This window comes from Nyctibius grandis, chromosome 1 (assembly GCF_013368605.1).
Source record: "Nyctibius grandis isolate bNycGra1 chromosome 1, bNycGra1.pri, whole genome shotgun sequence".
NCBI lineage: Eukaryota > Metazoa > Chordata > Aves > Nyctibiiformes > Nyctibiidae > Nyctibius > Nyctibius grandis.
The window spans coordinates 13,391,472-13,411,456 of NC_090658.1; the positions used below are offsets into that span (position 1 = coordinate 13,391,472).

The window sequence follows — 19,985 nt, forward strand, 5'->3', positions numbered from 1 at the left end:
GAAGAGGGAGGGCACCTGGGGCTGCGATGGTGTGAGGGAATGGGAATGGCTTGAAGGGACAGGGATGGCACAGGGGGACAGGGATGGTGTGGGGGGCTGGGAGGGCATGAGGAGGCAGGGATGGCATGTGGGGAAAGGGATGGTGGAGCACTCATTTCTCAACCCACCTGCCCTGTGCGCTCTGGCGCTAAAAGCCACACCGCTACCACGTTTCATTTTAATTGGGCTTTTATTGTCGGTACAGCAGGGTTCAGGTGTCCCCTGTACACTCAGCTGCAGAGCCAGCTGCCATGCAGAACCACACACCACCACACATCTCGCTGCCCCAGGGAAAAGACGAGGCTGTGGCCCCGAGCCCACGAGTTGGGGCACACACTGCTGGCTCTCGGGGAGGCTGGGCTCTTTTGCACACCCAAAAGACCACTGGGATCTGCTCTAAACATCCATACAAATACAACACAGTTCCACAGTGAGATTACGAATAGCGCAGCACGTCCTCTCCAGCTCCCGCTGCCTCTGAGATCACTTCCAGCCCGCCCACAGGACGCTGCTGGAGTGGTGCATTGCAGCTTCCTTGCCACGGCTCAGTGCAACCACAATACATTCATTTATCAAAGTGAGATGTGTCTGCAGGAAGCGGCACCCAAAATGCCACGTAAATACATTCATCCCAGGCCCTGCATCAACCTTGCCAAGCTACAAATGCCTGTGAGGTGCAATAAGCCTTGCTCAGGGTTTATTTTTGTGGCTGCCTCTTGTTCATGGATCTTACCTCGACCGACTCTAGAACCGTCAGATCCATCGTTAGCCCTGTACCCAACTCCCAGGCCTTGCTCGTCTAGATCCAGCAAAGCTGATGTTGCCTTCCACCACCCATCTCCCAACTGCCAGGGAACCAACATTCGGCTGTAGGCTTTAACCCTAAAGGGCATATAGGCTCTGATTCGTGCCTCTAAGTCCATATCCAGTTTCTAGAGTGCTCCTGAGCTTTTCTAGCAGGGATGCATTTCAAAGCCGCTGCCTGCTGGCAGCACACCTGTGTAAACGCACTCTCTTTGCACACACACACACGCACACAAGTTCACCTTCAAACACGAAAGTAGTAAAATAAAAATCATCACTGAAAACTGCTGACAAACAGGAGAACCCACCCTGAAATGAGGACGGTAAAGAATTCCTTCCGGAGTGAGCATTTCCTACAGCAACTTCAGCACAGTACAAGCACATCACACAGGCATGTTCCAAAAAGGTGTGTTTTTCTCACAGAAATCAGAGATGTCCTGCAGAGTCCTGGTTTTCCTTCAACAATGATCAAGTTTTACATCAAGTTGACTTCAGATGCTGTCAAATCAAGGCTTATTCTTTAGGCAGTGCACTCTGCACTGTAAAAAAGAGCCAGTGATGGAGGGGACTTGGCAGGTGGTGGGAGGAAAGGGGCATAGTCCCAAAGGACTCTGGAAGCCAAAACCAGGCCCTTCAACAGCTTCTCCTGTGTTGGGCTTCCAAAAACTGAGATTCCCAAAAGTCACCTTCAAGGAGCTTTAGTACTGCAGTCTATTGAGCGAGTCGATGTAATGAAAAGTGGCTCCCAATGCCCAGCTCGTTTCAACATTGTCAATTTTCCGGGCAAGCTGGAAAGAAAAAAAAAAAACCAAACAAGTTAAACCACAGTTGTTTGGGAGAAGGAGAAGCATGCAAGGTGAGTACAGTGCTGAAGGTTATCACAACCTGTTATCACCATCATGGGGACAGTGTCCCTCCACCCTCAATCACAGAGCACATGCTGGAGCAAGAAGGCCAACCAGGGACCGAGCTACTGGCATGAGGACTACTGCCTCGGCATCCTCCTGCCCAGTCTCCCCAGCAATCCATTTTGTGCATCACCTTAAAGACGTGCCTCTTCGGGAAGCCCAGTTCTTGCAGGAGGAAGGTGATGTACGTGAGGTCCATGCAGAGAAAAGGGCTGCTTCCAGGGCTGATTTCCATGGTCTTACATACTAAGGAGAAACAAAAGAGTAAATGCACACTGTTGGCTCAGGCCCAGCATCAGCCCAGCTTTGAAAAACCTCAAATGAGCCCATAAAACACCTCTTGTCAGCTGAGTTGCGCAGTGATGGAACCTGTTACAATGGGGCTGAAATGACATGCACGCATTAGCAGAAGCACAAAAGCTTTGGCACACTGGAAGGAAAATCAAGGCATTCTGTCTCTCCCCTAAGACAGCCGAGTTTCTTGTATCTCTCCAGGAAAGGATGAAAACTTTTCTTCTATCTACTTCAAGCCTTTAAAAATCTCAGCAACCTCAGATGTGTTATGTTTCTTGAGCATAAGCACTCAACAGATATTGATAAAACCAAAGGAAAGAAAAAGACAAAGGAAAGAAAAAGACAAAGGAAAGAAAAAGACAAAGGAAAGAAAAAGACAAAGGAAAGAAAAAGACAAAGGAAAGAAAAAGACAAAGGAAAGGAAAGGAAAGGAAAGGAAAGGAAAGGAAAGGAAAGGAAAGGAAAGGAAAGGAAAAAAGAAAAGAGACAAAACCAAAGTAAAACCCACTTGCTTTCTCAGGATGAATTACAGAAATGGTAGTCCAGAAATCAGAACTGCAACAATTGTTCAGTCATTCATAAAGTTTACCAAAAAGCCCCATGTCAGTTTGATCAAAGCCTGAGTTTGTGCTATTAAGAAAAGAACGTTTACATTTGTAAATCTGCGTAGGCAGTTCTCACTGCAGCTGATGAAGCGAAAAGCTAGGAACCGGTTTTCCCCCTTTTCCGATTAACAATCAAGCACATGAACAAATCTTGAGATGAAAAGAAAAATTAAACCAGCTTGGAACAGGTTATGTTAACAGGATGAGAACCCCCACACCTATTCTGAAAGCATGATTTCAGGACAACGGTTAACTGGCAAGTTTATTAGCAATTCTTGAGAGAGTTTTGAAATATAAGTATTATGTGTCTTATGTGGGCTGCAAAAGCAAGAATTCATACAAAAATAGTTGAGATTTTCAAAAATAAGCAGAAATGTTGGAGAGAGGCGCTCAGGAGTGGTGCTCAGCATTTACCTAAAACAAAACAATCAGGCTTCTTAGCATGTCACACATTTACCACCTGGGTATGAACTTACACACAACTACTAGGTGTGTGTTTGATTGTATTTTACTCACCATATTTAGCTGCAATTTCGAAGTCACCGACAGTTAAGCTTCCTCCTTTTTCTTTATCTAAAACAAAAAAAGACGCAGTCTTTTATGGTTTTCGTATAAAGGCAATTGTAGACAAAACTTGTTTGGAAATCAAACTTTGAGCCACTGAAATCAATGACAAAACTCACACTTGCTTTAAAGGTAAAAGAACCTTTAAAAGATTCTTAACATAGATTGAAAAGGCTCATTTAATGAAGAACTTTGATCCTCGTTTCCTAAAGAAACGCAGTTTACAGACTCTCTCACCTTGTCCCCATGTCTGTGTTGCCCTGCCCCGTGACGCTTGAACACAGTTAACGCCTTTGACCAGATCTGACAGGGGAGTGCTGCTCTGTGATACATTAACTTGTAAAACAAAGTGGCTGAGGAGGGGAGTATGTTTGTCCAAACTAGCTTGAGATCTTGTAATCTGCTTTCTACCACCGAACACGACAGCCTTCTGTACACCAGCATACCACTGGAAAAGAGACTGGATGCATTTTGAATACATGTGGAATTATCTGAAAATCTTCGTTCCATCTGAAAAGGTCAGTGAAGCAAAACACACAGCCCAAGATCACTTTACTGCTTTACCGCCCAATAAATTTGTTTATCATTATGAGGGCTTTTTTCTATTTTGGATTGCAGAATTAATCAGACAACAACGATTTCTGAAATGCAGACAGTTTGTTTAAAAACCATTGCCAGAAGTTGCAAGTCCTGTTTCACAGCCCCAGTCCCTCCCCTATAGAAATTCAATAGCATTCAATACCCAGTGCTGCACGGCAGTGTAACAAAGGACTAAGTACCATGACAGCTTAGCAAAGCACCGTGATGTGTGTGTGTGTTACCATTTCTTCCACAACTTGTCATTTAAAATGAAATGAAAACAGGAGCAAACATACCTATGAGACCAACCTCTGCTGCACGGTCATAGTAGTAGGAGAAAGTGTAAAAATCCAAGTCCTTCACTTCCTCAGCTTTATGCACGTTTTTGTAGAGCATCTTTACCACTTTGTTAGAACAAGACTCATACAGAGGCTCACCTAAAGGAAGGCAAAGAAACCCAGCATACTATAGGCAGAGAGTTAAATATGCATACAATTCATTTAGGATCTGCCAGGAAACAGGTTCCCTTTTGCACAATAGCACTTGGTAAGCTCTTCACAGAGAACTGAAATCTGCATTTTCTTCCAGTGGCAACACTTAACCATCCTCAGGTTGGGACTAAGTATGCAATAGATCAGAGATGGACACCATCATTTGAGGCAGAAGGATTTTGAAAGACCTGCTCAGGGATTGCTCAACTCCGTCTGCATTACTACTAGCAGCTTTACTGACTGGACAGACACACCATGGCACAAGAGGAAAGAGCTACAGAATCTCTTTAACAGCATGTCAAGAGGAGCCAGACAGAACAGTAAACAGAGAATCTAGTGTCTTTGCAAGAGGCTGAGAGTATATCATTTACTCTGCTAATAGCATGCTGGCCTAGATAGGAAGAGTGATAAATCACTATACCTGCCTTCTGCCCTTTAATTTTGTACACTATCTCAGCATGTTGCCATTCAGATTTGAAGCCAGGTGGTAAACAGGGGCTGATCAATTCCTCCCCTTCTCCTACTGCAGAAGTAAAACAAAGCCACATTAGGGAAAAACAGGAGGAGTTTGTTTCAGATCCCTCACCCCCAGCCCTGCTTCATACTGTCCCACAGCTTCAGCAAGGCACCTCTAAGCCCCAGTCATGGCTCAGATGTCCCATGCCCCCCAGGGCTGGCAAGAATCCAGGTCTCCTGGGATCTAGCAGCGTCACCTCCTGCATTCGCCTTAAACGCACCCAGCCATGGTGACAGGAGTCCACATACCACTCAGGAACCTTGAGCCCAGTGGGAAGGGGACAGACAACTCCTCCCCCCACAACAGGGCTACATACCCTATGCTCAGAGCTAAGACTTGAAGAGTGCCCATAACTTACAGGGTTTTCCCTCAACTCCTCCTAAAATGGCGAGCCTTGCCGACATCAGCCCAAGTCCCAGGTAACTGCAAAGGGATAAAAGCCTCTGTGAACAACAAACATCCTTCTGCTGATACTCGACTGACAACTTGTCTGGGACATGCCAGAGTCCTCTACGAGGTCCCAGCAAAATGGCTTGAGTCAGCAGCTAATGCACATAAGGGGAACAGTGTGACAACCCACTTTCATATTACCCTTACCCAGAAGGATAAACTCTCTTTGAAAAAGCACAGGCAAGAGCTGTCAATGGTAATCTGGCTCTTGAAGAACTGGGAATGCTGAAGGTATTCCCATAACCTTTCTCCTACCCTCCTCAAAGGCAGCACAGCCTCTAGCATACAGAATTGATTCTTTTTGAGACTAAACACACCCCCCAGCAAACACAGGTGGGAAGAAGCTGCTTCCCTCTGCCCAAAACACTGGGAGCAGGGGGAGACAGTGAGGAGGAAGGAATGGCAGAGACAAAGTACTATGAACCAACTGCAACCCCCACTCTCCATCCTCCTGTGCTGCTTGGTGTTGAGGAGGTAGAAGAGCTGGGAGTGAAGCTGAGCCTGGGAAGGAGGCGGGGAGCGGGGGGGAAGTGTTTTTGATTTTGTTCTTATTTCTCATTATCGTAACTTTTAATTGGCAATAAATTAAATTAACTTCTCTAAGTCGAGTCTGTTTTGCCCATGATGGTAACTGCTAAGTGACCTCCCTGTCCTTATCCTGAGCCAGGAGTTTTTTGTTGTTATTTTCTTCCCCCTGTCCCATTGATGGACAGGGAGTGATAGAGCGGCTTGGTGGGTACCCGGCAGGCAGCCAAGGTTAACTACAATGATGTGGCTCTGGTTTCTCTGCTTCTTCCCAGTACTCATTTTCAAGGACCCCACTTCAGCCAAACACCTAGAACTCACTGGCTTCATAGAAAGCTTCTATCTGTACAGAGTGCTCTCTTTCCCACAACTAACCTGTATGAATACAGCTTGTAGGTGTTGTTAAACATCTGAAATGAAGTTGTATGGCCAGCTGGTGATGTCTGGAGAGTTGCCTGGAGGGAGAAAAAGATGTCACTGCAAGTTTTCTGCCAGCAGCAGCAAACATCAACACCACAATCTTCCAAAACATGAGGAAAAACGTGAAACAATGCTATCATGGTTCAGCAAGAAATGACGAATTTGCAAGTATTTCGATTTGACTGCTGATACACCAGACAACCACAAAACCTGGAGCTAAAATAGTGTCTTCACATGACAGAGTCCAAACTGGTTACATTTCTATTTCTAGCCACACCAAATTGGTGTATGAAAGAATTATTTTAATTAAAAAGGAATCCTTATTCCAGCTCTTAACTGCTTTTGTCAAGAGGCTAAAGTAACTGCCTCTTCACATGATCCCAAGGAAAACTGTGCAAAATAATATGAAATCCAGGCACGCATTAACTTCCTACTCAAGTGAATTCAGCTGTGAACTTCCACAAGCCAGAGGAAAAGCACATCACTGTGCTTGCCAAGGAACAGAGTGAGGACCAGCCTGTGGTCTGAAGAAATGAAAGGGTAATTATCTAAAGCACTTTGCAGCCTCTTCCCCAAGAGCACCCGCACGGCTAGCGCATTTGTGGGGAGCAAAGCTCAGGCCACAATGCTACTCATGCTGCTCGTATCTTAACACCATCTCTAAGTCCAGAATTTCCACATCCCAGACTCTTCACATGCCCTGTCATTCTGCTGTAAGAGCACAAGGTCTTGATTAGCCCAGGCTGGGACACTAGATACAGCATCCCAACCCTCTGCTTTTGTGCAGCTAGTACTATGAACAGTATCTCTGCTCAGGCCAGGGCCTTACAACTCCACATCCACGGGACTTCCAGCTCACAGAACACCTGTAAAAATGCCACAACAGGAAGCTAAAATGACAAACATCAGCATATATTTTTTACTGCATAATAGCAGTTGCTCCTTAGAAAGCATTCATTTGCAACTGAGTGAACTTAGGAAAATCAGAAACAAGGATTGAGAAGGCATCTTACTGTGGTCTTAAAACCCAATACAGGCCAAATGTTGGACTTGAATTCATTAACAGCATTGCCTTTGAGTTCTTCATTATAAGCAGCACAAACTGAGAGTCAAGGATTAAGACGCTCAGGCAAACACTGCGTATTCCCCAAGATAAAGCAGCCCTGGCAGATTCCCCACGTACACCACCAACTCATGGAGTTGGAGTAAGAGGACTGACAAAGAGTTGTGAATGCCTCCGTGACTGACTATAACAAAGCAGATGTGACCAAGTGACCTGAGTTTTTCTGTCAAAGGCATGGCTTCATGTCACACTGACAAACTTTTGGTCCATTTCCAGGGGAAACAAATCTGAGCAGTTACTGATTTCTGCACCAGCACTTCCCAACAGTGTGCATGTCCACATTACCTCGGTGCGTGGAAGGAAGGTGATCTGTGTTGATCCACCACCCAAATCCAGCATCCCTACACTTCTCTTCTGCGGATCATCTAGGTTACCTGAAATGTGTGACAGAAAAGAGAAAGCCATGGCAGGTGCTGCGAGAAACTCGCTAGGAACAAAACCAGAAGTACAGTGGTAAAGAAAGAGGGCAACCTAACTCCATCTGTCAGCTTCCAGCCAGCATTAAATTATACTGTCATCTACTGGGCACTTATTTTGGCTTTATCAGGGTGACCTGAAAATCTTCAGGTGACAGAGTTTCTCTTATTTCTCTGGTGGCTGTTCATGCCCTACTTACAGCAGCTTTAGTTATTGGATTCCTAAACATTTTTCAGTGGATGCAAGGACCCTTTTGCAAACTCTACTCTGGTAACCACTTCGTAATACATAGGAATGTGGTTTTCTTGGCCACCTCTCCCTGATCCCTTAGTGATATTTTGCAGATTCCTATGGCCAAGAGGATGACAGACTGAAAAGAGCTGGCCGAAGAGACTCGGGTCTCTTGGAATTTTTCCTGCTGCCAGCCCAGACCTCTCTTCTCATTTAAATTCAGTTCTTCTCAGTTAGATCCTTCAAGTCTTCCTGACAAGACTAGTTTGTGCCACGTATCTCGGTATACCTCATGATAGAAGATCGCTGACCTTTCTGATATTTCCTGTGAGCATAAAAAGCTTTAGAGCACTTGTCGTATGGCTCCACACAGTGTGTGCTGAACAGAGTGCTTGGAAGACTGCTTTACTTATTGTCGGAGAGGGCTTCAGCTTACTTTTTTATTTACTCTTCAGCTACTCTTTTCTAATTCAGCAGTGTAAACACTTGTGGTATTTCTATGTTATAAATCTGCAAGGAAGTAGCATAGCACTTTCTTTCACTCTGTGCAGCTGCCAAGCACACCTAGAATATCCTCATTAAAAATTCAGGCAAAGCTAGTGGCAGACTCTAAAAAGGAATAAAATGCTCTGGTACCCTACAGGGAATTGAAAGAAAGGCTACATTAAACATCTAGAAATAGAGATTAAAATCCTCACTCTGCCAAGTAGATGGCCAAAATCCTAATGACTTAAATAGGCCAGGCCAAAAACAACTGCTGACTTATTCCCAGATCCTTCTTTCTCCCACTCCAACCCAATGAATGAGCAAATCTCATGCAGGGGCAGAAACCAGCATGAATTTCACAGCATCAGTCATATCATTATGCACATGTTCATGTACACATACCTGTTAAAAAATTTATTGTGATCCAGGCTGAAATACCTAATAAGGAAAAGATTCATGTTAGATCACACCATTTCATTTTATCTAGCAACAGTAACAAATAAGTGAGCCATATTACAAGGTCTTCCTGCTTTAGGATCTGTTTAGCTGGAGGCATTTTTGAGTTTTCTCATACAGTTTAACTGCACCATCTAAACAAAATAATCAGCAAACCACAGCTCGTCATGCAATGATAGAGACACCAGAGACCATCTGCCACAAGTTCCCTCGCTCCCCTTTCACAAATTGAAGACTTCTAATACAAAGTTTCCAAAGGATGTCTAGCTGAGAGCTAAGCAAGAAGGACCTTCAAGAAGGGTGAATAGGACTGGGCTCTGCTGAGCTCCCCTGACCCACCTTGCTTCAGAGCCAGTGTTTCCACAACTGTCAACGGCTGTCAAAAAGCAAGATTACATGCCTTGAACAAAGAGAATGACCTTTTATACCAGAGCTTATGCAATATTTGGAAGAGAAGCCCCATATATGAAACGCCTGGAGAAGTCTGTATTTCACAGGTCAAAAACTTAGGTGAGAAGTCACAAAGGCTTCAGTCCTTATCTAAAAGACAAGGAAACGACTTGCACTCACATTGTTCATTTTCTAGGAAAACATCCACTGGCAGGCTTTTGTTTGATGTCAGGCACTCTATTTTCCTTTTGAATATTAAGAATTTTCATCTTTTCAGTGTTCTAATTCTTTCTATTTTCCTCTAAGCATTTTTGTCAGCCACACTGTTTCTGTTCTCTTCTTGTTTTATAAACCTTTTCTCCATAAATTAGATGAATTAGTGGGCCTCATGTTAACAAATTCAAATATTTATCCATGTGGTTAAAACTCAAGGCATGTTAGGGAACACGGTCCAGTTCAACCCTTGGCTGAACCAAGGCTGTCACTGCTATTAATGATTTTAAAACAAAACAAAAAGAAGAATTACAATGTCTTTCTTTCATTAAGCAGTAAAAAAGAAACTCATAAACAGCTCCAAACAGCTCCAGCTATTTTAAAGTTTGGTTTCTAAGCAGATTTCAAACACATTTCAACACTCAGTTACTTAGAATTTAGACATGTTTCTTCTATTTATTTTAAATCAAGACTGATTCTGGGTTCTGTCCTCAGCCTTTTTTGATGAGCATCAACTTACTTCAGCACGTATTTTCTTCTCTATATAACATTTTTTTTCAGACTGAATTCACAATCACACTCATTAGATCAGTTATAATTAACATTATGACCAAATACTTCCAGAAAGCTCTGACAAGCATTGTCAAGAGCAGGGTGTGCAAAACCAGTTGCTGAAGATCACCTCAACAAGCAGATATTCAGAAACCTTTCCAGAAGTGCTGACTGCACAGTGGCTTCCTGGTGATCCCACAGGAACTGCCTGGCACCCAGAGCTTTGAAAATCAGGACAGAATTCGGGACTTCAAATTGGAAAAGGTAGCACAAGATCTCTTTGGCAACCACTGCCTGAGGCAGCATAAAAACTGTGTCAAACCTGCCGCTTGTAGGTACCCACTACAGTGAGTGCGGATTTGTCACAGTGCAGCAGGAATCTCCAGGATTGCTGAAAGGGTCTCCACAAGTTAGCCTACCTTCATCGGTCCCATTCATTATCGACACGCAGTTGTCCCTCACGAAGAAGGGGGAGGCCTGAAAAATCTCCTTCACCTGTAGTTCAAATAAAAGCTACACTCAGAGAAATCTTTTTTCAGCTGGAAAGCAAGTTGTTTCAAAACTCCAGTTTTACACAACTGCTCCTCTTCTTGGGCGAGATCCCGTCTGCTGTTCATCACTTTCTTTGAAGTTCAAGAGCCCAACAAGCATCAGCCTGTGCTCTGCTATAAAAGGTCAGTGATTTACACACTGGCTCTGCAGTTTGGTGCAGAGACAGGGATGGATGTATGGGTGTTCAAGCATGAAGACTGCTCAGAAATGCCATGAACGAGGGATGGACATGGGTAGGGAAGGCAACCCAGTTTAGTTTGCTGCAATTGGCGACCCACAGGGTATTATACACGCATGGGAGAGGCAGGAGATGGACACTCTGGCTTTCAGGAATGCCTCAGGGAATAGCATTTTTAACAGGAGCATGTTGACTGTTAAGAGGTCCTCTACACTACATCCTACATGAAACAGCAAAGCCCTAGTTTTCTAGAATCCTCTGAAGTAACAACTGCGGCAGTTTCAGCTGAAATTCAGTGTGGAAAAGAACGGGCCAGCTTGCAGGTAGCAGAGAACAATACAGACATTGGTTTCAACCACATCAACCACATCACATTTCTTCCTCCCAATTATTACTCAGAAAAAGAGTACACTTAGTGCACACAATAATTTTTTCCTGCAGCCATAAGGCCTAGAACATAATATTTTGTTCATTTTTATAACATTTTAGAAGTTTAAACATATTTTATATGCCTATAAATACAATTTACATTATTTCCAATCAATATAAAGGAGCAACCTTGCAGCAGCAGGCTGATAACATGACCAATCAAATAGCAGAGAACTTTTCTCAAAATAGCAGCATCCTGGTCAAAAACACCTACAAAAACACCCAGTAAGAACAAGTCTGTGGTGACAGTTAGGAGTATCTCATTACACTTGTTACATTGTATGTCATCCCCAAGCTTATGCGCGGCTGTCATGATTCCTCTGTGTTGTACTCACGCAATTTCTCCCCCCAACCCCATGTGAGATCAGGTAGTTCTGCACTGCTTTCAGGGTGAAATGATAGGAATGACTCACGTACACGAAGATAAAGGAGTATGTATCTTACACAGAAAGAACCAGATTTTGCTGTAGAATTACTGGAAAGCAAGCTGAAAGACAAGAAGTAGTACCTTATCCAGCAACTTCTGAGCTTTCTCTCCTGGCAGCAACCGCAGGCCAGCTGTGGCTTTCAGAACCAGAGGAGTAAACTTCCACAGCTCCATAGGAACTTCCTTCTTTGCCACCTCCAGGAGCTCTTTTATTCCCTGGCCACACTGTGAGCAGAGAAAGAACAAAAAAATGGGCATCTTAAAAACTCTTTAGATTTGTCTTTCTTGGAAGGACAAAAGAGTGATCAGAGGTATGATGCACTGTACATGTGGAACAGACACAAGTGAGTATCACAAGGGGTGAGGAGAAGGTGGAGGACTCACTATCTCCTACAGCGTGAGACCTGGTGGATATAATGCGGATTATCCAGCAACAGGTCAAAACAAACAGAAAGAGTCACTTTTTCAAACAGTGACATAGAGCTCTCTGCCACTGAATGTTTTGGCTACAAAAGGTTCAAAAGGCAGCATGACAAACCCTTGGAAAAAAAAGGCCTTTGGAGCCAGTAAAACACTGTGAGCTGGGTGTAAGTCTGGCTCAGGAAGTCCCTAAATCCCTGTGAGCCAAAAGGTAGGCGAGACGGGAGAGAAGTCACTTAGTACTTGGCCTGTTTTTTAGACCGTTTTCCTGAGAATGCAATTCCAGTCACTTTTGGAGAAGGCTCTGCTCCAATCCAACACAGATCTTTTGTCATTTTCTTAAGCGCACCAAAATTCTTGAGGCAGAGGTCAGAAAAACATCCACCGTGCTTAATTAACAACATCACTGAGCGGAACTAGATGTGCTCTGTTCCTTGCTCCTCTGCGTCTTGACCAGCTTTTACTGTGGGCTTGTATCATCTGGAGGCACTTTCCTGAACTGAGACAGTTCAGCATACTGTACCACAGCAAGATGTGATCTGCAGCGCATATCAACAACAGGAGGTTTTGGGGAACGTGCTTTGACAGTAACAGAAACAAAATTACCTTTTCAACATCATCGGCATATGCGGATAGACCTGGCTTCAGTGCTTTAAATGTCTCATGGGTTAATTTGGGAGTCTCTGTTTAAAAGCAGTATTCCAAAATAAGTAATGGTACAAACAATTTTGCATACACAAAAAGAAAACCATTTTACAAATTACATCATTATATGTGCTAATGAAAGTCAACTGAAGTCTCTGTCTAATGAACTATCAACAGCCACCCGGCCTTTAAATACAGCCCTTGCTATGGAATTAGCCCCTGAGAAAACCATTTTTAAAAGCCATGACTGTTTTTCAGGTGCTGGTGTCCACTACGCACATATTTTTCATGCACATCAAACAATCACCAGATGGGTGCAAGTTCACTTTGAGCCCTTACACCCGCCACGTGCAGCTTTCCAAACTGCACCGGTGACAAAGATCCCACGTTTCAGCGTGCTCTGTTCTGGCTAAACTTGACTCCAGCAAAGCTCAGTGGAAGCTTTACCACCATTTTCAACGGCAGTAGAGGGGGCCAGACGTAAGTATTTTGGAAATCTGCAGTTTCCAAAAAACAATTATACGAACCTGCAGGCAAGACAACATGAGCTTGACAACATCCTCCTCCTGTACCCAACTACACTGCATAAAGTTCCCTGCAATATACTCTGAAACTGTGTTTAAAGAGAAGCAGGCAAAGAAGAAGCAAAGATTTGGGAAGACACTGCAAGAAGGAAACCCATGGACTGTTATTTAATACCTTTGGTGGCTAAGCCTTACACCAGCCCATTCTGAAACTCAAGGTGCTCCCCACAGGCCAATCACACCATACAACCACACTGCTAATCCTTAAAAGCATCCCCAGATCACCTACTAACAGCATCCACATGGGTTCTTTCATCTTTAAGAGTTTTCCAAATAGGAGCTGACAAGACCTAAAAAAATGAAGCTTACGACTCCAGAGGAAAGCTGGAGCTTTTTTGTACACTTCTGTCTTGCTTCTCAGCAATACTTTCTGTCCAGATGCAATACACAGCAATTTTAATCAAACAGTGAAGTTTTGCAATTTAAATCAAACACTGAAGGCAAGGATGCACTAAACCAGACAATGCAGAGAGAAGCAGCTCACTGACAGGAACTGGAGACAGCCAACAATCTCACGGTGAAAATCCGGGGGAATAAGGCATTTATAGTTCTCTCTTCCACCAAGCAGTGTGATGAAAAACTGCTTTTCTTCAAGGCACCATTCTAAAGGTACAGCTGCTATTTAGTTCACATTCTGACATTACAGCATTTTCTCCTTGTTGAATGTTTTCATCATTTCACCCAAACCCACATGCGTGAATCATAATATACTTCCTGATAGCTCTCTAGAAAGAGCTGAAGCATGTTTGTTCAAGTAATCCCTAGAAAAGAATAATGAATAATCTGCTCCATAGGTTATGAAAGAATTAGTCTATCATGAAATGAGCAGGCCATACCTTTTGGCTGCTGTGTAAATTTAAAAATATGGATGCGAGTTCCTGTGCTTCCTGCATCAAACATAATTCCATAGAAGACCGAGGGATCTGTGGTCAGTGTCTGATGGTTCAGTTTGTCTCCCCTGCTATCAGCAACTCCTTCTGTTGCTCCCATGACTGGTTTGGAATCCAAGTGCCATTTTATGTATGCAACATAAATAGCTATGCATGCCAAAATCCCAAAAGCAAAGAACCGCTTTGATATCTTCATGGCTTCCATTTATCAGATGTTTTGTGTCTTCCCTTTATCAGATGTTTTGTTTCTTGTCCTTCACACAGAACAGGTGGCTCCCACATCACTCCTACATCCAACAGAAAAGAAAAGATATGTTTTATTTTCTAAACCTGCTGGAAGGATCTAAGAGTACGATACTTATTTGATAAGGGACCTACAGGAGTAAACTTGACTCGACCATCAGCTAAATACTTAACTGTTAGTTGGTTTAAATCTGTGATAAGAAAGCTGGGCATGATAGTCAAAGTAAGCAGTAAGTCACTGAAATAAACAGGCTGGCAAAAAAAAGTTGCATACAGGGAGTTACAGACTACTGCTGGCAAGTAAAAGGATTTACGCCTGCAACTACTTCAGCATCTGGAGTAAGACTGAGATAACAGCTACTGTCTTCAGTGCTCAAATCTATCTCAACTAAGCCAGGGAAACTTGCCGTTAAATGCTGACATTTATTCCAGTAGGACAATGTAGAACCCTGCATTCACAAATCTGGGATTCACCTGCCCATCACTTGTAAAACTGGACCTAGCACCAAAATCCTTCTCTCCCATGTTTCTTGTCTGAACCATCAAATGACTCCATGGCTGCTGGATGCCTATGAGACTTCACATTACTTTCCCAAAGGTTCAGAAGGAACATATCCATCCTCTTTCAGCATGTCATTGAGTTCTACAGCTAATTTTAAGACATGACGCTGCATGCTTTTCCCCATTGCTACTGAGGCCTAAGAAGGAACAGAATAAGGAAATAAGTTGGGAAGGGACCTCAAGAGGTCTCTCATCCAATCTCCTGCTCAAAGCACGGGCAGCTATGGGGACCCACCATGTTGCTCAGGGCTATATCCAACTGCATCTTGAAAACCTCCAACGATGGAGATCCCACAACCTCTCTGGGCAATCCAAATCATTTGCAGTTATCTTTGTTAGTGTCTGGATGGTGAAGGAGGTCCCAGAAGACTGGACAAGGACAATTTTACTGTTTAAAAGGCAAGACGGAAGATCCAGGGAATCAGAGTGGCCCCCCCTCAGCCAGGAAAGAAACCACAGCAAAGCACAACACAAGAAATCTACAAGCACTCATATGACATCATCCAGATGATTAAAAAACAGTCAGCAGTGATTTATGGGGAGAAAATTAACATTACATCTTTCCTTTTTTGATGGTGTAATGAAGAAGAGAAAGCAAACCAATTGATGAAGTTGACTGAAACAAGGTTTTGACACATACGTAATCTGTTGATGATACAAATTAGGGAGGTGTACAGAAGGTGTGAGGGGGAGGAATTTAAATTCAAGGTGATTGCAGTGTATTGCCAAAAATGGGTAAGACAAAATTTTATAGTAACAGAGGAAAGCAAAACCACAGGCACAAATACACATGAAGAACAGATCGGTGTAGGGGAAAAGGAACTGTAAGCTGCCATGAATCAGAAATCACGGAGATGGCACTGCAAAAAAATGAAAAAAATCTTTCTGTCTTCTATCAGCAGGCACAGAGATTCAGGTGGCAATTACTGCGTGGGTACAGGGTGGTAACTCCGATCTTCCTGGTGCCAGAAAGGCCTCAACTGCAGCTACACGGGAGCTAAAAACATGTCGTGGAAGGAAAGCAGTGGGAACCGGCTAATCCTTTGAGAAGACAAAAGTCGCCACCGCGGGAAAGGGGAGGCTGGAAGGACGAGGGGGACGGAGGAGCAGCAGCCTGCCAGCATAACCCCCGCCCCCACCTTCCTGAAGAGAGCCGGCATTAACCCTTCCCTGCCTTTGCCAGGGCACGCTCAGAGCTGCTGCGAGGAAAAAGCTTTCCCTCTGCGCGGCCTAGGGCGGGCGGGGACCCCGCGGAGCCGGGTGTCGGTCAGGTGCCCGCCGCGGCACAGGCCGGCAGGCGGCCCGGCCCTGCGCGGCCTCGCCACGACACGGCCCGGCCCGGCTCGGCTCGGCTCGGCTCAACCCGCGGGGGCGCCCGCCCGCCGCCGCGCCCCCTGACACACGGCTCCCCGTGCCCACCGCCCCCCGGTGCACAGCTCCCAGCCGGCCCCGCCGCCCGCACTCACGCCGCCGCCGACCCCGCCATGGCGACGCCGTTGTCCCGCCCCGCGGGCGGCCGCCGCCGCTGCTCCTGCGCAGGCGCCGTGCGGGCCGGTGTGCGGGGGCTGCGCCGCGGCCGCGTCCGTTCCGCGAAGGACGAGAGGGTTGCGCGCGGTGTGCGCGGGAGAGGTGTTGGCCACAGGGGCTCCGCCGTGAGGAGGGGCCGGGGCTGCCCCGCGCCGTACAGCCCCCCCCCGCAAGGCCCAGCGGAGCCCCTTAGGGTTGGCGCCCTGGGGAAAACGTGCTTAAAAAAGGGCCAAACGCCCCAAAACCAGAGAGGTGTGAGAGAAACAGTCCCCGAGGCGGGAGGAGGAGAGGGGAGGAGGTGCGGGGGCGGAAGCGGAAGGCAGCTGTGGAGCAGACCAGGGCCTGTGGAAGCGGAGGGAGAGGCCCTGCAGCCCCGGGTAAGGTCACCAGAGGCAGCTGGCAGGACTGCTGGGCACCCTCCGCTCCTCCTGTGAGAGCCAGCCCTGGCAAGAACTCTTTAACTGCAAGTTTGGTCCAGCTCTGAGGCACAAAGTGTTGGTAGATGTGGACAAAGGACACCCTGAGGTAGCTGCTCTGTTTTCTTCTCAGTACCTTGTGTCCCTCTACCAGTTTTTCTGCTTGAGTAACTTCCTCAGTGGCGGCTCTTCCACCTAGATCATTTTGCCTTTCACCAGCTACAATTACTCCTGCAGCAGCTTGCTGCTCCACCCCATCTGGAAGAATGAGGCGAGGCGGTTTGGGAGTGAGGATGTGTGAGCGCGCAGCAGCAAACATGAGGCATGAAGAAAAGAGATGGAGGCTGATGTTTGGAAATCAGTTGCAGAGCAGAGGTCTAAGTCTTGCTGCACGCAAGAGCCTCACATCCTCCTGGTGAGCCCGGCTGTCGCTCCCTCAGCTCCATGCAGGTGCAGGTGTTGCTGTAGGAATAAGCGCAGCGTCTCCCATCATGTAATTTATTCCTGTAAATGACTCCCTCGCAGCAGTGTTTGGAAAGTAAATTAGGGTTTTTTTTTCCCAGCCCTGTGGGTAGCAGGCATTGAGGAATTTCAAATGATGGTTACTGTTCAAATCAAACTCCTTGCTGTCTGTTTTACCCAGGTAAATGAATCTGATCTTTCCAACTATTTTTCTGACTTGTTTTGATGTTGTTTAGTTATATTTAAAAGGAATCGTGCTATTAATGGGAGAATCCTGCAAAGGAAGATTAAGGCACAAAGACTTAAAATCTTTATGATTTGTGGCTCCCCCATGATGTGATTGCAACAGAGTCTATGTTTAGTTTAGCTCTCCTAGCTCATCAGTGAGACCCTGACACCTGGTGTGGTTTCTCCACAGAAACCTGTCTGAGTCTGCAGGCAGTTTGACAAAAACAGTTGAGAGTGCTCTGGTAATTTCTGTTGGTGTTAATCCCAAAATTGCTGCTGTAGCACTCTTGTCCGTCCCAGCATCTCAGCAGCTGTAAACCCATCGGGAAGAAGTTAGACAGGAGAACCTGACTGCTGGGTAAATACCCTTTATCTCTGGGTCTGAGAGGAGGATGGCACTTGCAGCTGGGCATGGGTGGCTGGTCTTGGTGAGTCTGCAGCATGTCATCACCTTATTCTGACCTGAAATACGAGATGCTGACAGATCAAATTTAAATTGTCAGGTTGTATGGTTATTGCTATACCAGCTGTAGCACAGCGATATCTAGTGGCACCGTGAAGGTAAATTCAATGCAAATAAGCTGGTTTTCAATTAGCTTTGGTCTGAGTGATCCCCTTTTGGTAAAACAACAGAAAACAGGGATAGGGAGTAGAGATGCTACAAGTTTCGGGCCAGGGAGCTATCCAAGCCTGGAGCTGTCCTTTAAAGTAAAAAACTGGGGAGGCCCATCTCAAATCCTGTCGTTGTCACTGGGATTTTGGGCGGCTGTGAAAATTCCCACCTAGGAGCAAGTTTCCCAAAACCCAGAACAGGACTTCAGTACCTTACATTTACAAATACACTCTTGTCTGAGCTCATTACAATGGGGAGCTTGCTACATGAACAGCCTATTTCTTCTTTCAAGTTGCAAGAAAAGAGGAATACTTCTGGAGAGTTACTCAGGTTCAAGGACTGCTTGTGTTTTTTCTTCAAGACAAAAGATTTAGGTGAGGTCAGTATTTTTTTCCTTAGCAATATAATGTTTTTCAATCCTAAATGAAAGATGCTTCTGTCACCCATTGCTAAAAGATGCATTTAAAGAGCCAGCAAAAGAGAGTTTTCTTTCCCCTTTTCACTGGGGAAGGCAGAAGACAGAAGACTGCGGGAAGTGAGATCCTCGTGGAAAAGCAGGCAAGGCCAGCAGAGTACAGTATTTTATCAGGAACACCATTTCCCCAGGGATGGGGCAAAATAGTACAGTATTTATTTCTCATAGCTGAAGTATCTTGCTTGTTGAAATATGTTCATAAACAGTGTTGCAGTCAGGAGTAGAGATCCCAAAGAATGGGAATGTAATGCTGTGGGGTTTTTTTCCTCCTGTGAAAAGCATGAAGAACAGTTCTCAGTCTGTTCTTGGAAATCCCCTTGCCTCCTCCGGGGCCCTGGGAGGGAACGTAGATGGTTTAAAAGGTTCCTGAGACTTTCTCACACACAGTGCTGTGGTCATTCCCAGGATTAACTCAAGCCATATAGTCTGAGGTTTGTAACAAATTTTCAAGTATGGTGTCTACATATTAAATATATTACTTACTTGTGCACGTTTAGATTCATAGCTTGGTGTGTTATATATATATCATACCTGAGCTAGAACCTGACCAGGTTATTGGAAACCAGTTATTTGGGAAACTATCTCTGTCACTGTAGTGTTCTAAGAACAATTGTGCTGGATGTCTGGATGAGAATTAATAAACAGTGATCAAAGACAAACTGTACAAATACGAGAAACTGTATAATTAAAAGGTTTTTTCACCAGTTCGGTCATGAGTATTGACCGAATAAACATAAACAGTAACAAGATTATATTATAGATATAAATACAAGGTCGGTATTTTTGGCAGAGCATACCCATGAACCACACATGTTCAGTACGTTGTTTTGTGTAAGCCAGGTAGTAGCATATGCCAAATTACACATAATGCTCCATCTCCTCAGATCCTCGGAGAGGCACGCAGGAGTTCAACCAGCTGACACATGGCCAGCAATAGTTTGGGCTGCCTTATGTGGGCCTGGGTGCACATGCGTGGTTTTGAACATCTGCCCTCTGAGAGCTGCACAGTTAATTAAGGCTCCCTGTGCAGAGCATGTTTCTCTCGGTGCTGCTGCCCCTGCCCTACCTGGGGACAGCTCTTCCAGGCAGCAGCTCAGGTTTGGGTAGTTCAAAGGGGTGAGGAGTCTGTTCCTAGCTCGTTGCTGGTGCTGGTGCCACTGAAGCTGATGTAGCAGCCCACGGGTGCTCAGGCACCAGCCTCCCCAGTGCTGTTGCTCTGCATCTCAGTTCCCAGCTGTGTCCTGGGTCCCAGATGCTCCCCAGTCACTTAA

General features: G+C 45.2%; 1 protein-coding gene across 2 annotated transcripts; it reads right to left on the minus strand.

The window, feature by feature from the left end:
• Positions 1 to 210: 210 nt before the first annotated feature.
• On the minus strand, positions 211 to 16,527 carry ENTPD6 (ectonucleoside triphosphate diphosphohydrolase 6). 2 transcript variants are annotated; one of them, XM_068413929.1, is made up of 15 exons: positions 16,460 to 16,515; positions 15,229 to 15,381; positions 14,136 to 14,476; positions 12,677 to 12,753; positions 11,732 to 11,875; positions 10,484 to 10,559; positions 8,856 to 8,891; positions 7,605 to 7,693; positions 6,152 to 6,231; positions 5,160 to 5,224; positions 4,706 to 4,807; positions 4,090 to 4,230; positions 3,167 to 3,223; positions 1,885 to 1,997; positions 211 to 1,631 (listed from the first exon to the last, which is right to left on the minus strand). In XM_068413929.1, the coding sequence occupies exons 3-15, from the start codon at positions 14,392 to 14,394 to the stop codon at positions 1,542 to 1,544; spliced, it is 1,329 nt and encodes a 442-aa protein (XP_068270030.1). In that variant the 5' UTR covers positions 14,395 to 14,476; positions 15,229 to 15,381; positions 16,460 to 16,515; the 3' UTR covers positions 211 to 1,541. The 2 variants fall into 2 exon arrangements, with proteins under 2 accessions (XP_068270030.1, XP_068269946.1); XM_068413845.1 differs by lacking the exon at positions 15,229 to 15,381 and having other exon boundaries at positions 16,460 to 16,527.
• Positions 16,528 to 19,985: the final 3,458 nt, after the last annotated feature.

What these genes read in the sequence shown, in the direction of transcription:
- ENTPD6 (XM_068413845.1), bottom strand. Translation starts at nt 14,394, where the DNA reads ATGGAAGCCATGAAGATATCAAAGCGGTTCTTTGCTTTTGGGATTTTG. An exon ending in CTCAGAAGTTGCTGGATAAG is followed by an intron (nt 10,560 to 11,731) that starts GTACTACTTCTT and finishes TTTGAACTACAG; the next exon opens with GTGAAGGAGATTTTTCAGGC. An exon ending in AGCAGAGGTTGGTCTCATAG is followed by an intron (nt 3,224 to 4,089) that starts GTATGTTTGCTC and finishes TTTTTGTTTTAG; the next exon opens with ATAAAGAAAAAGGAGGAAGC.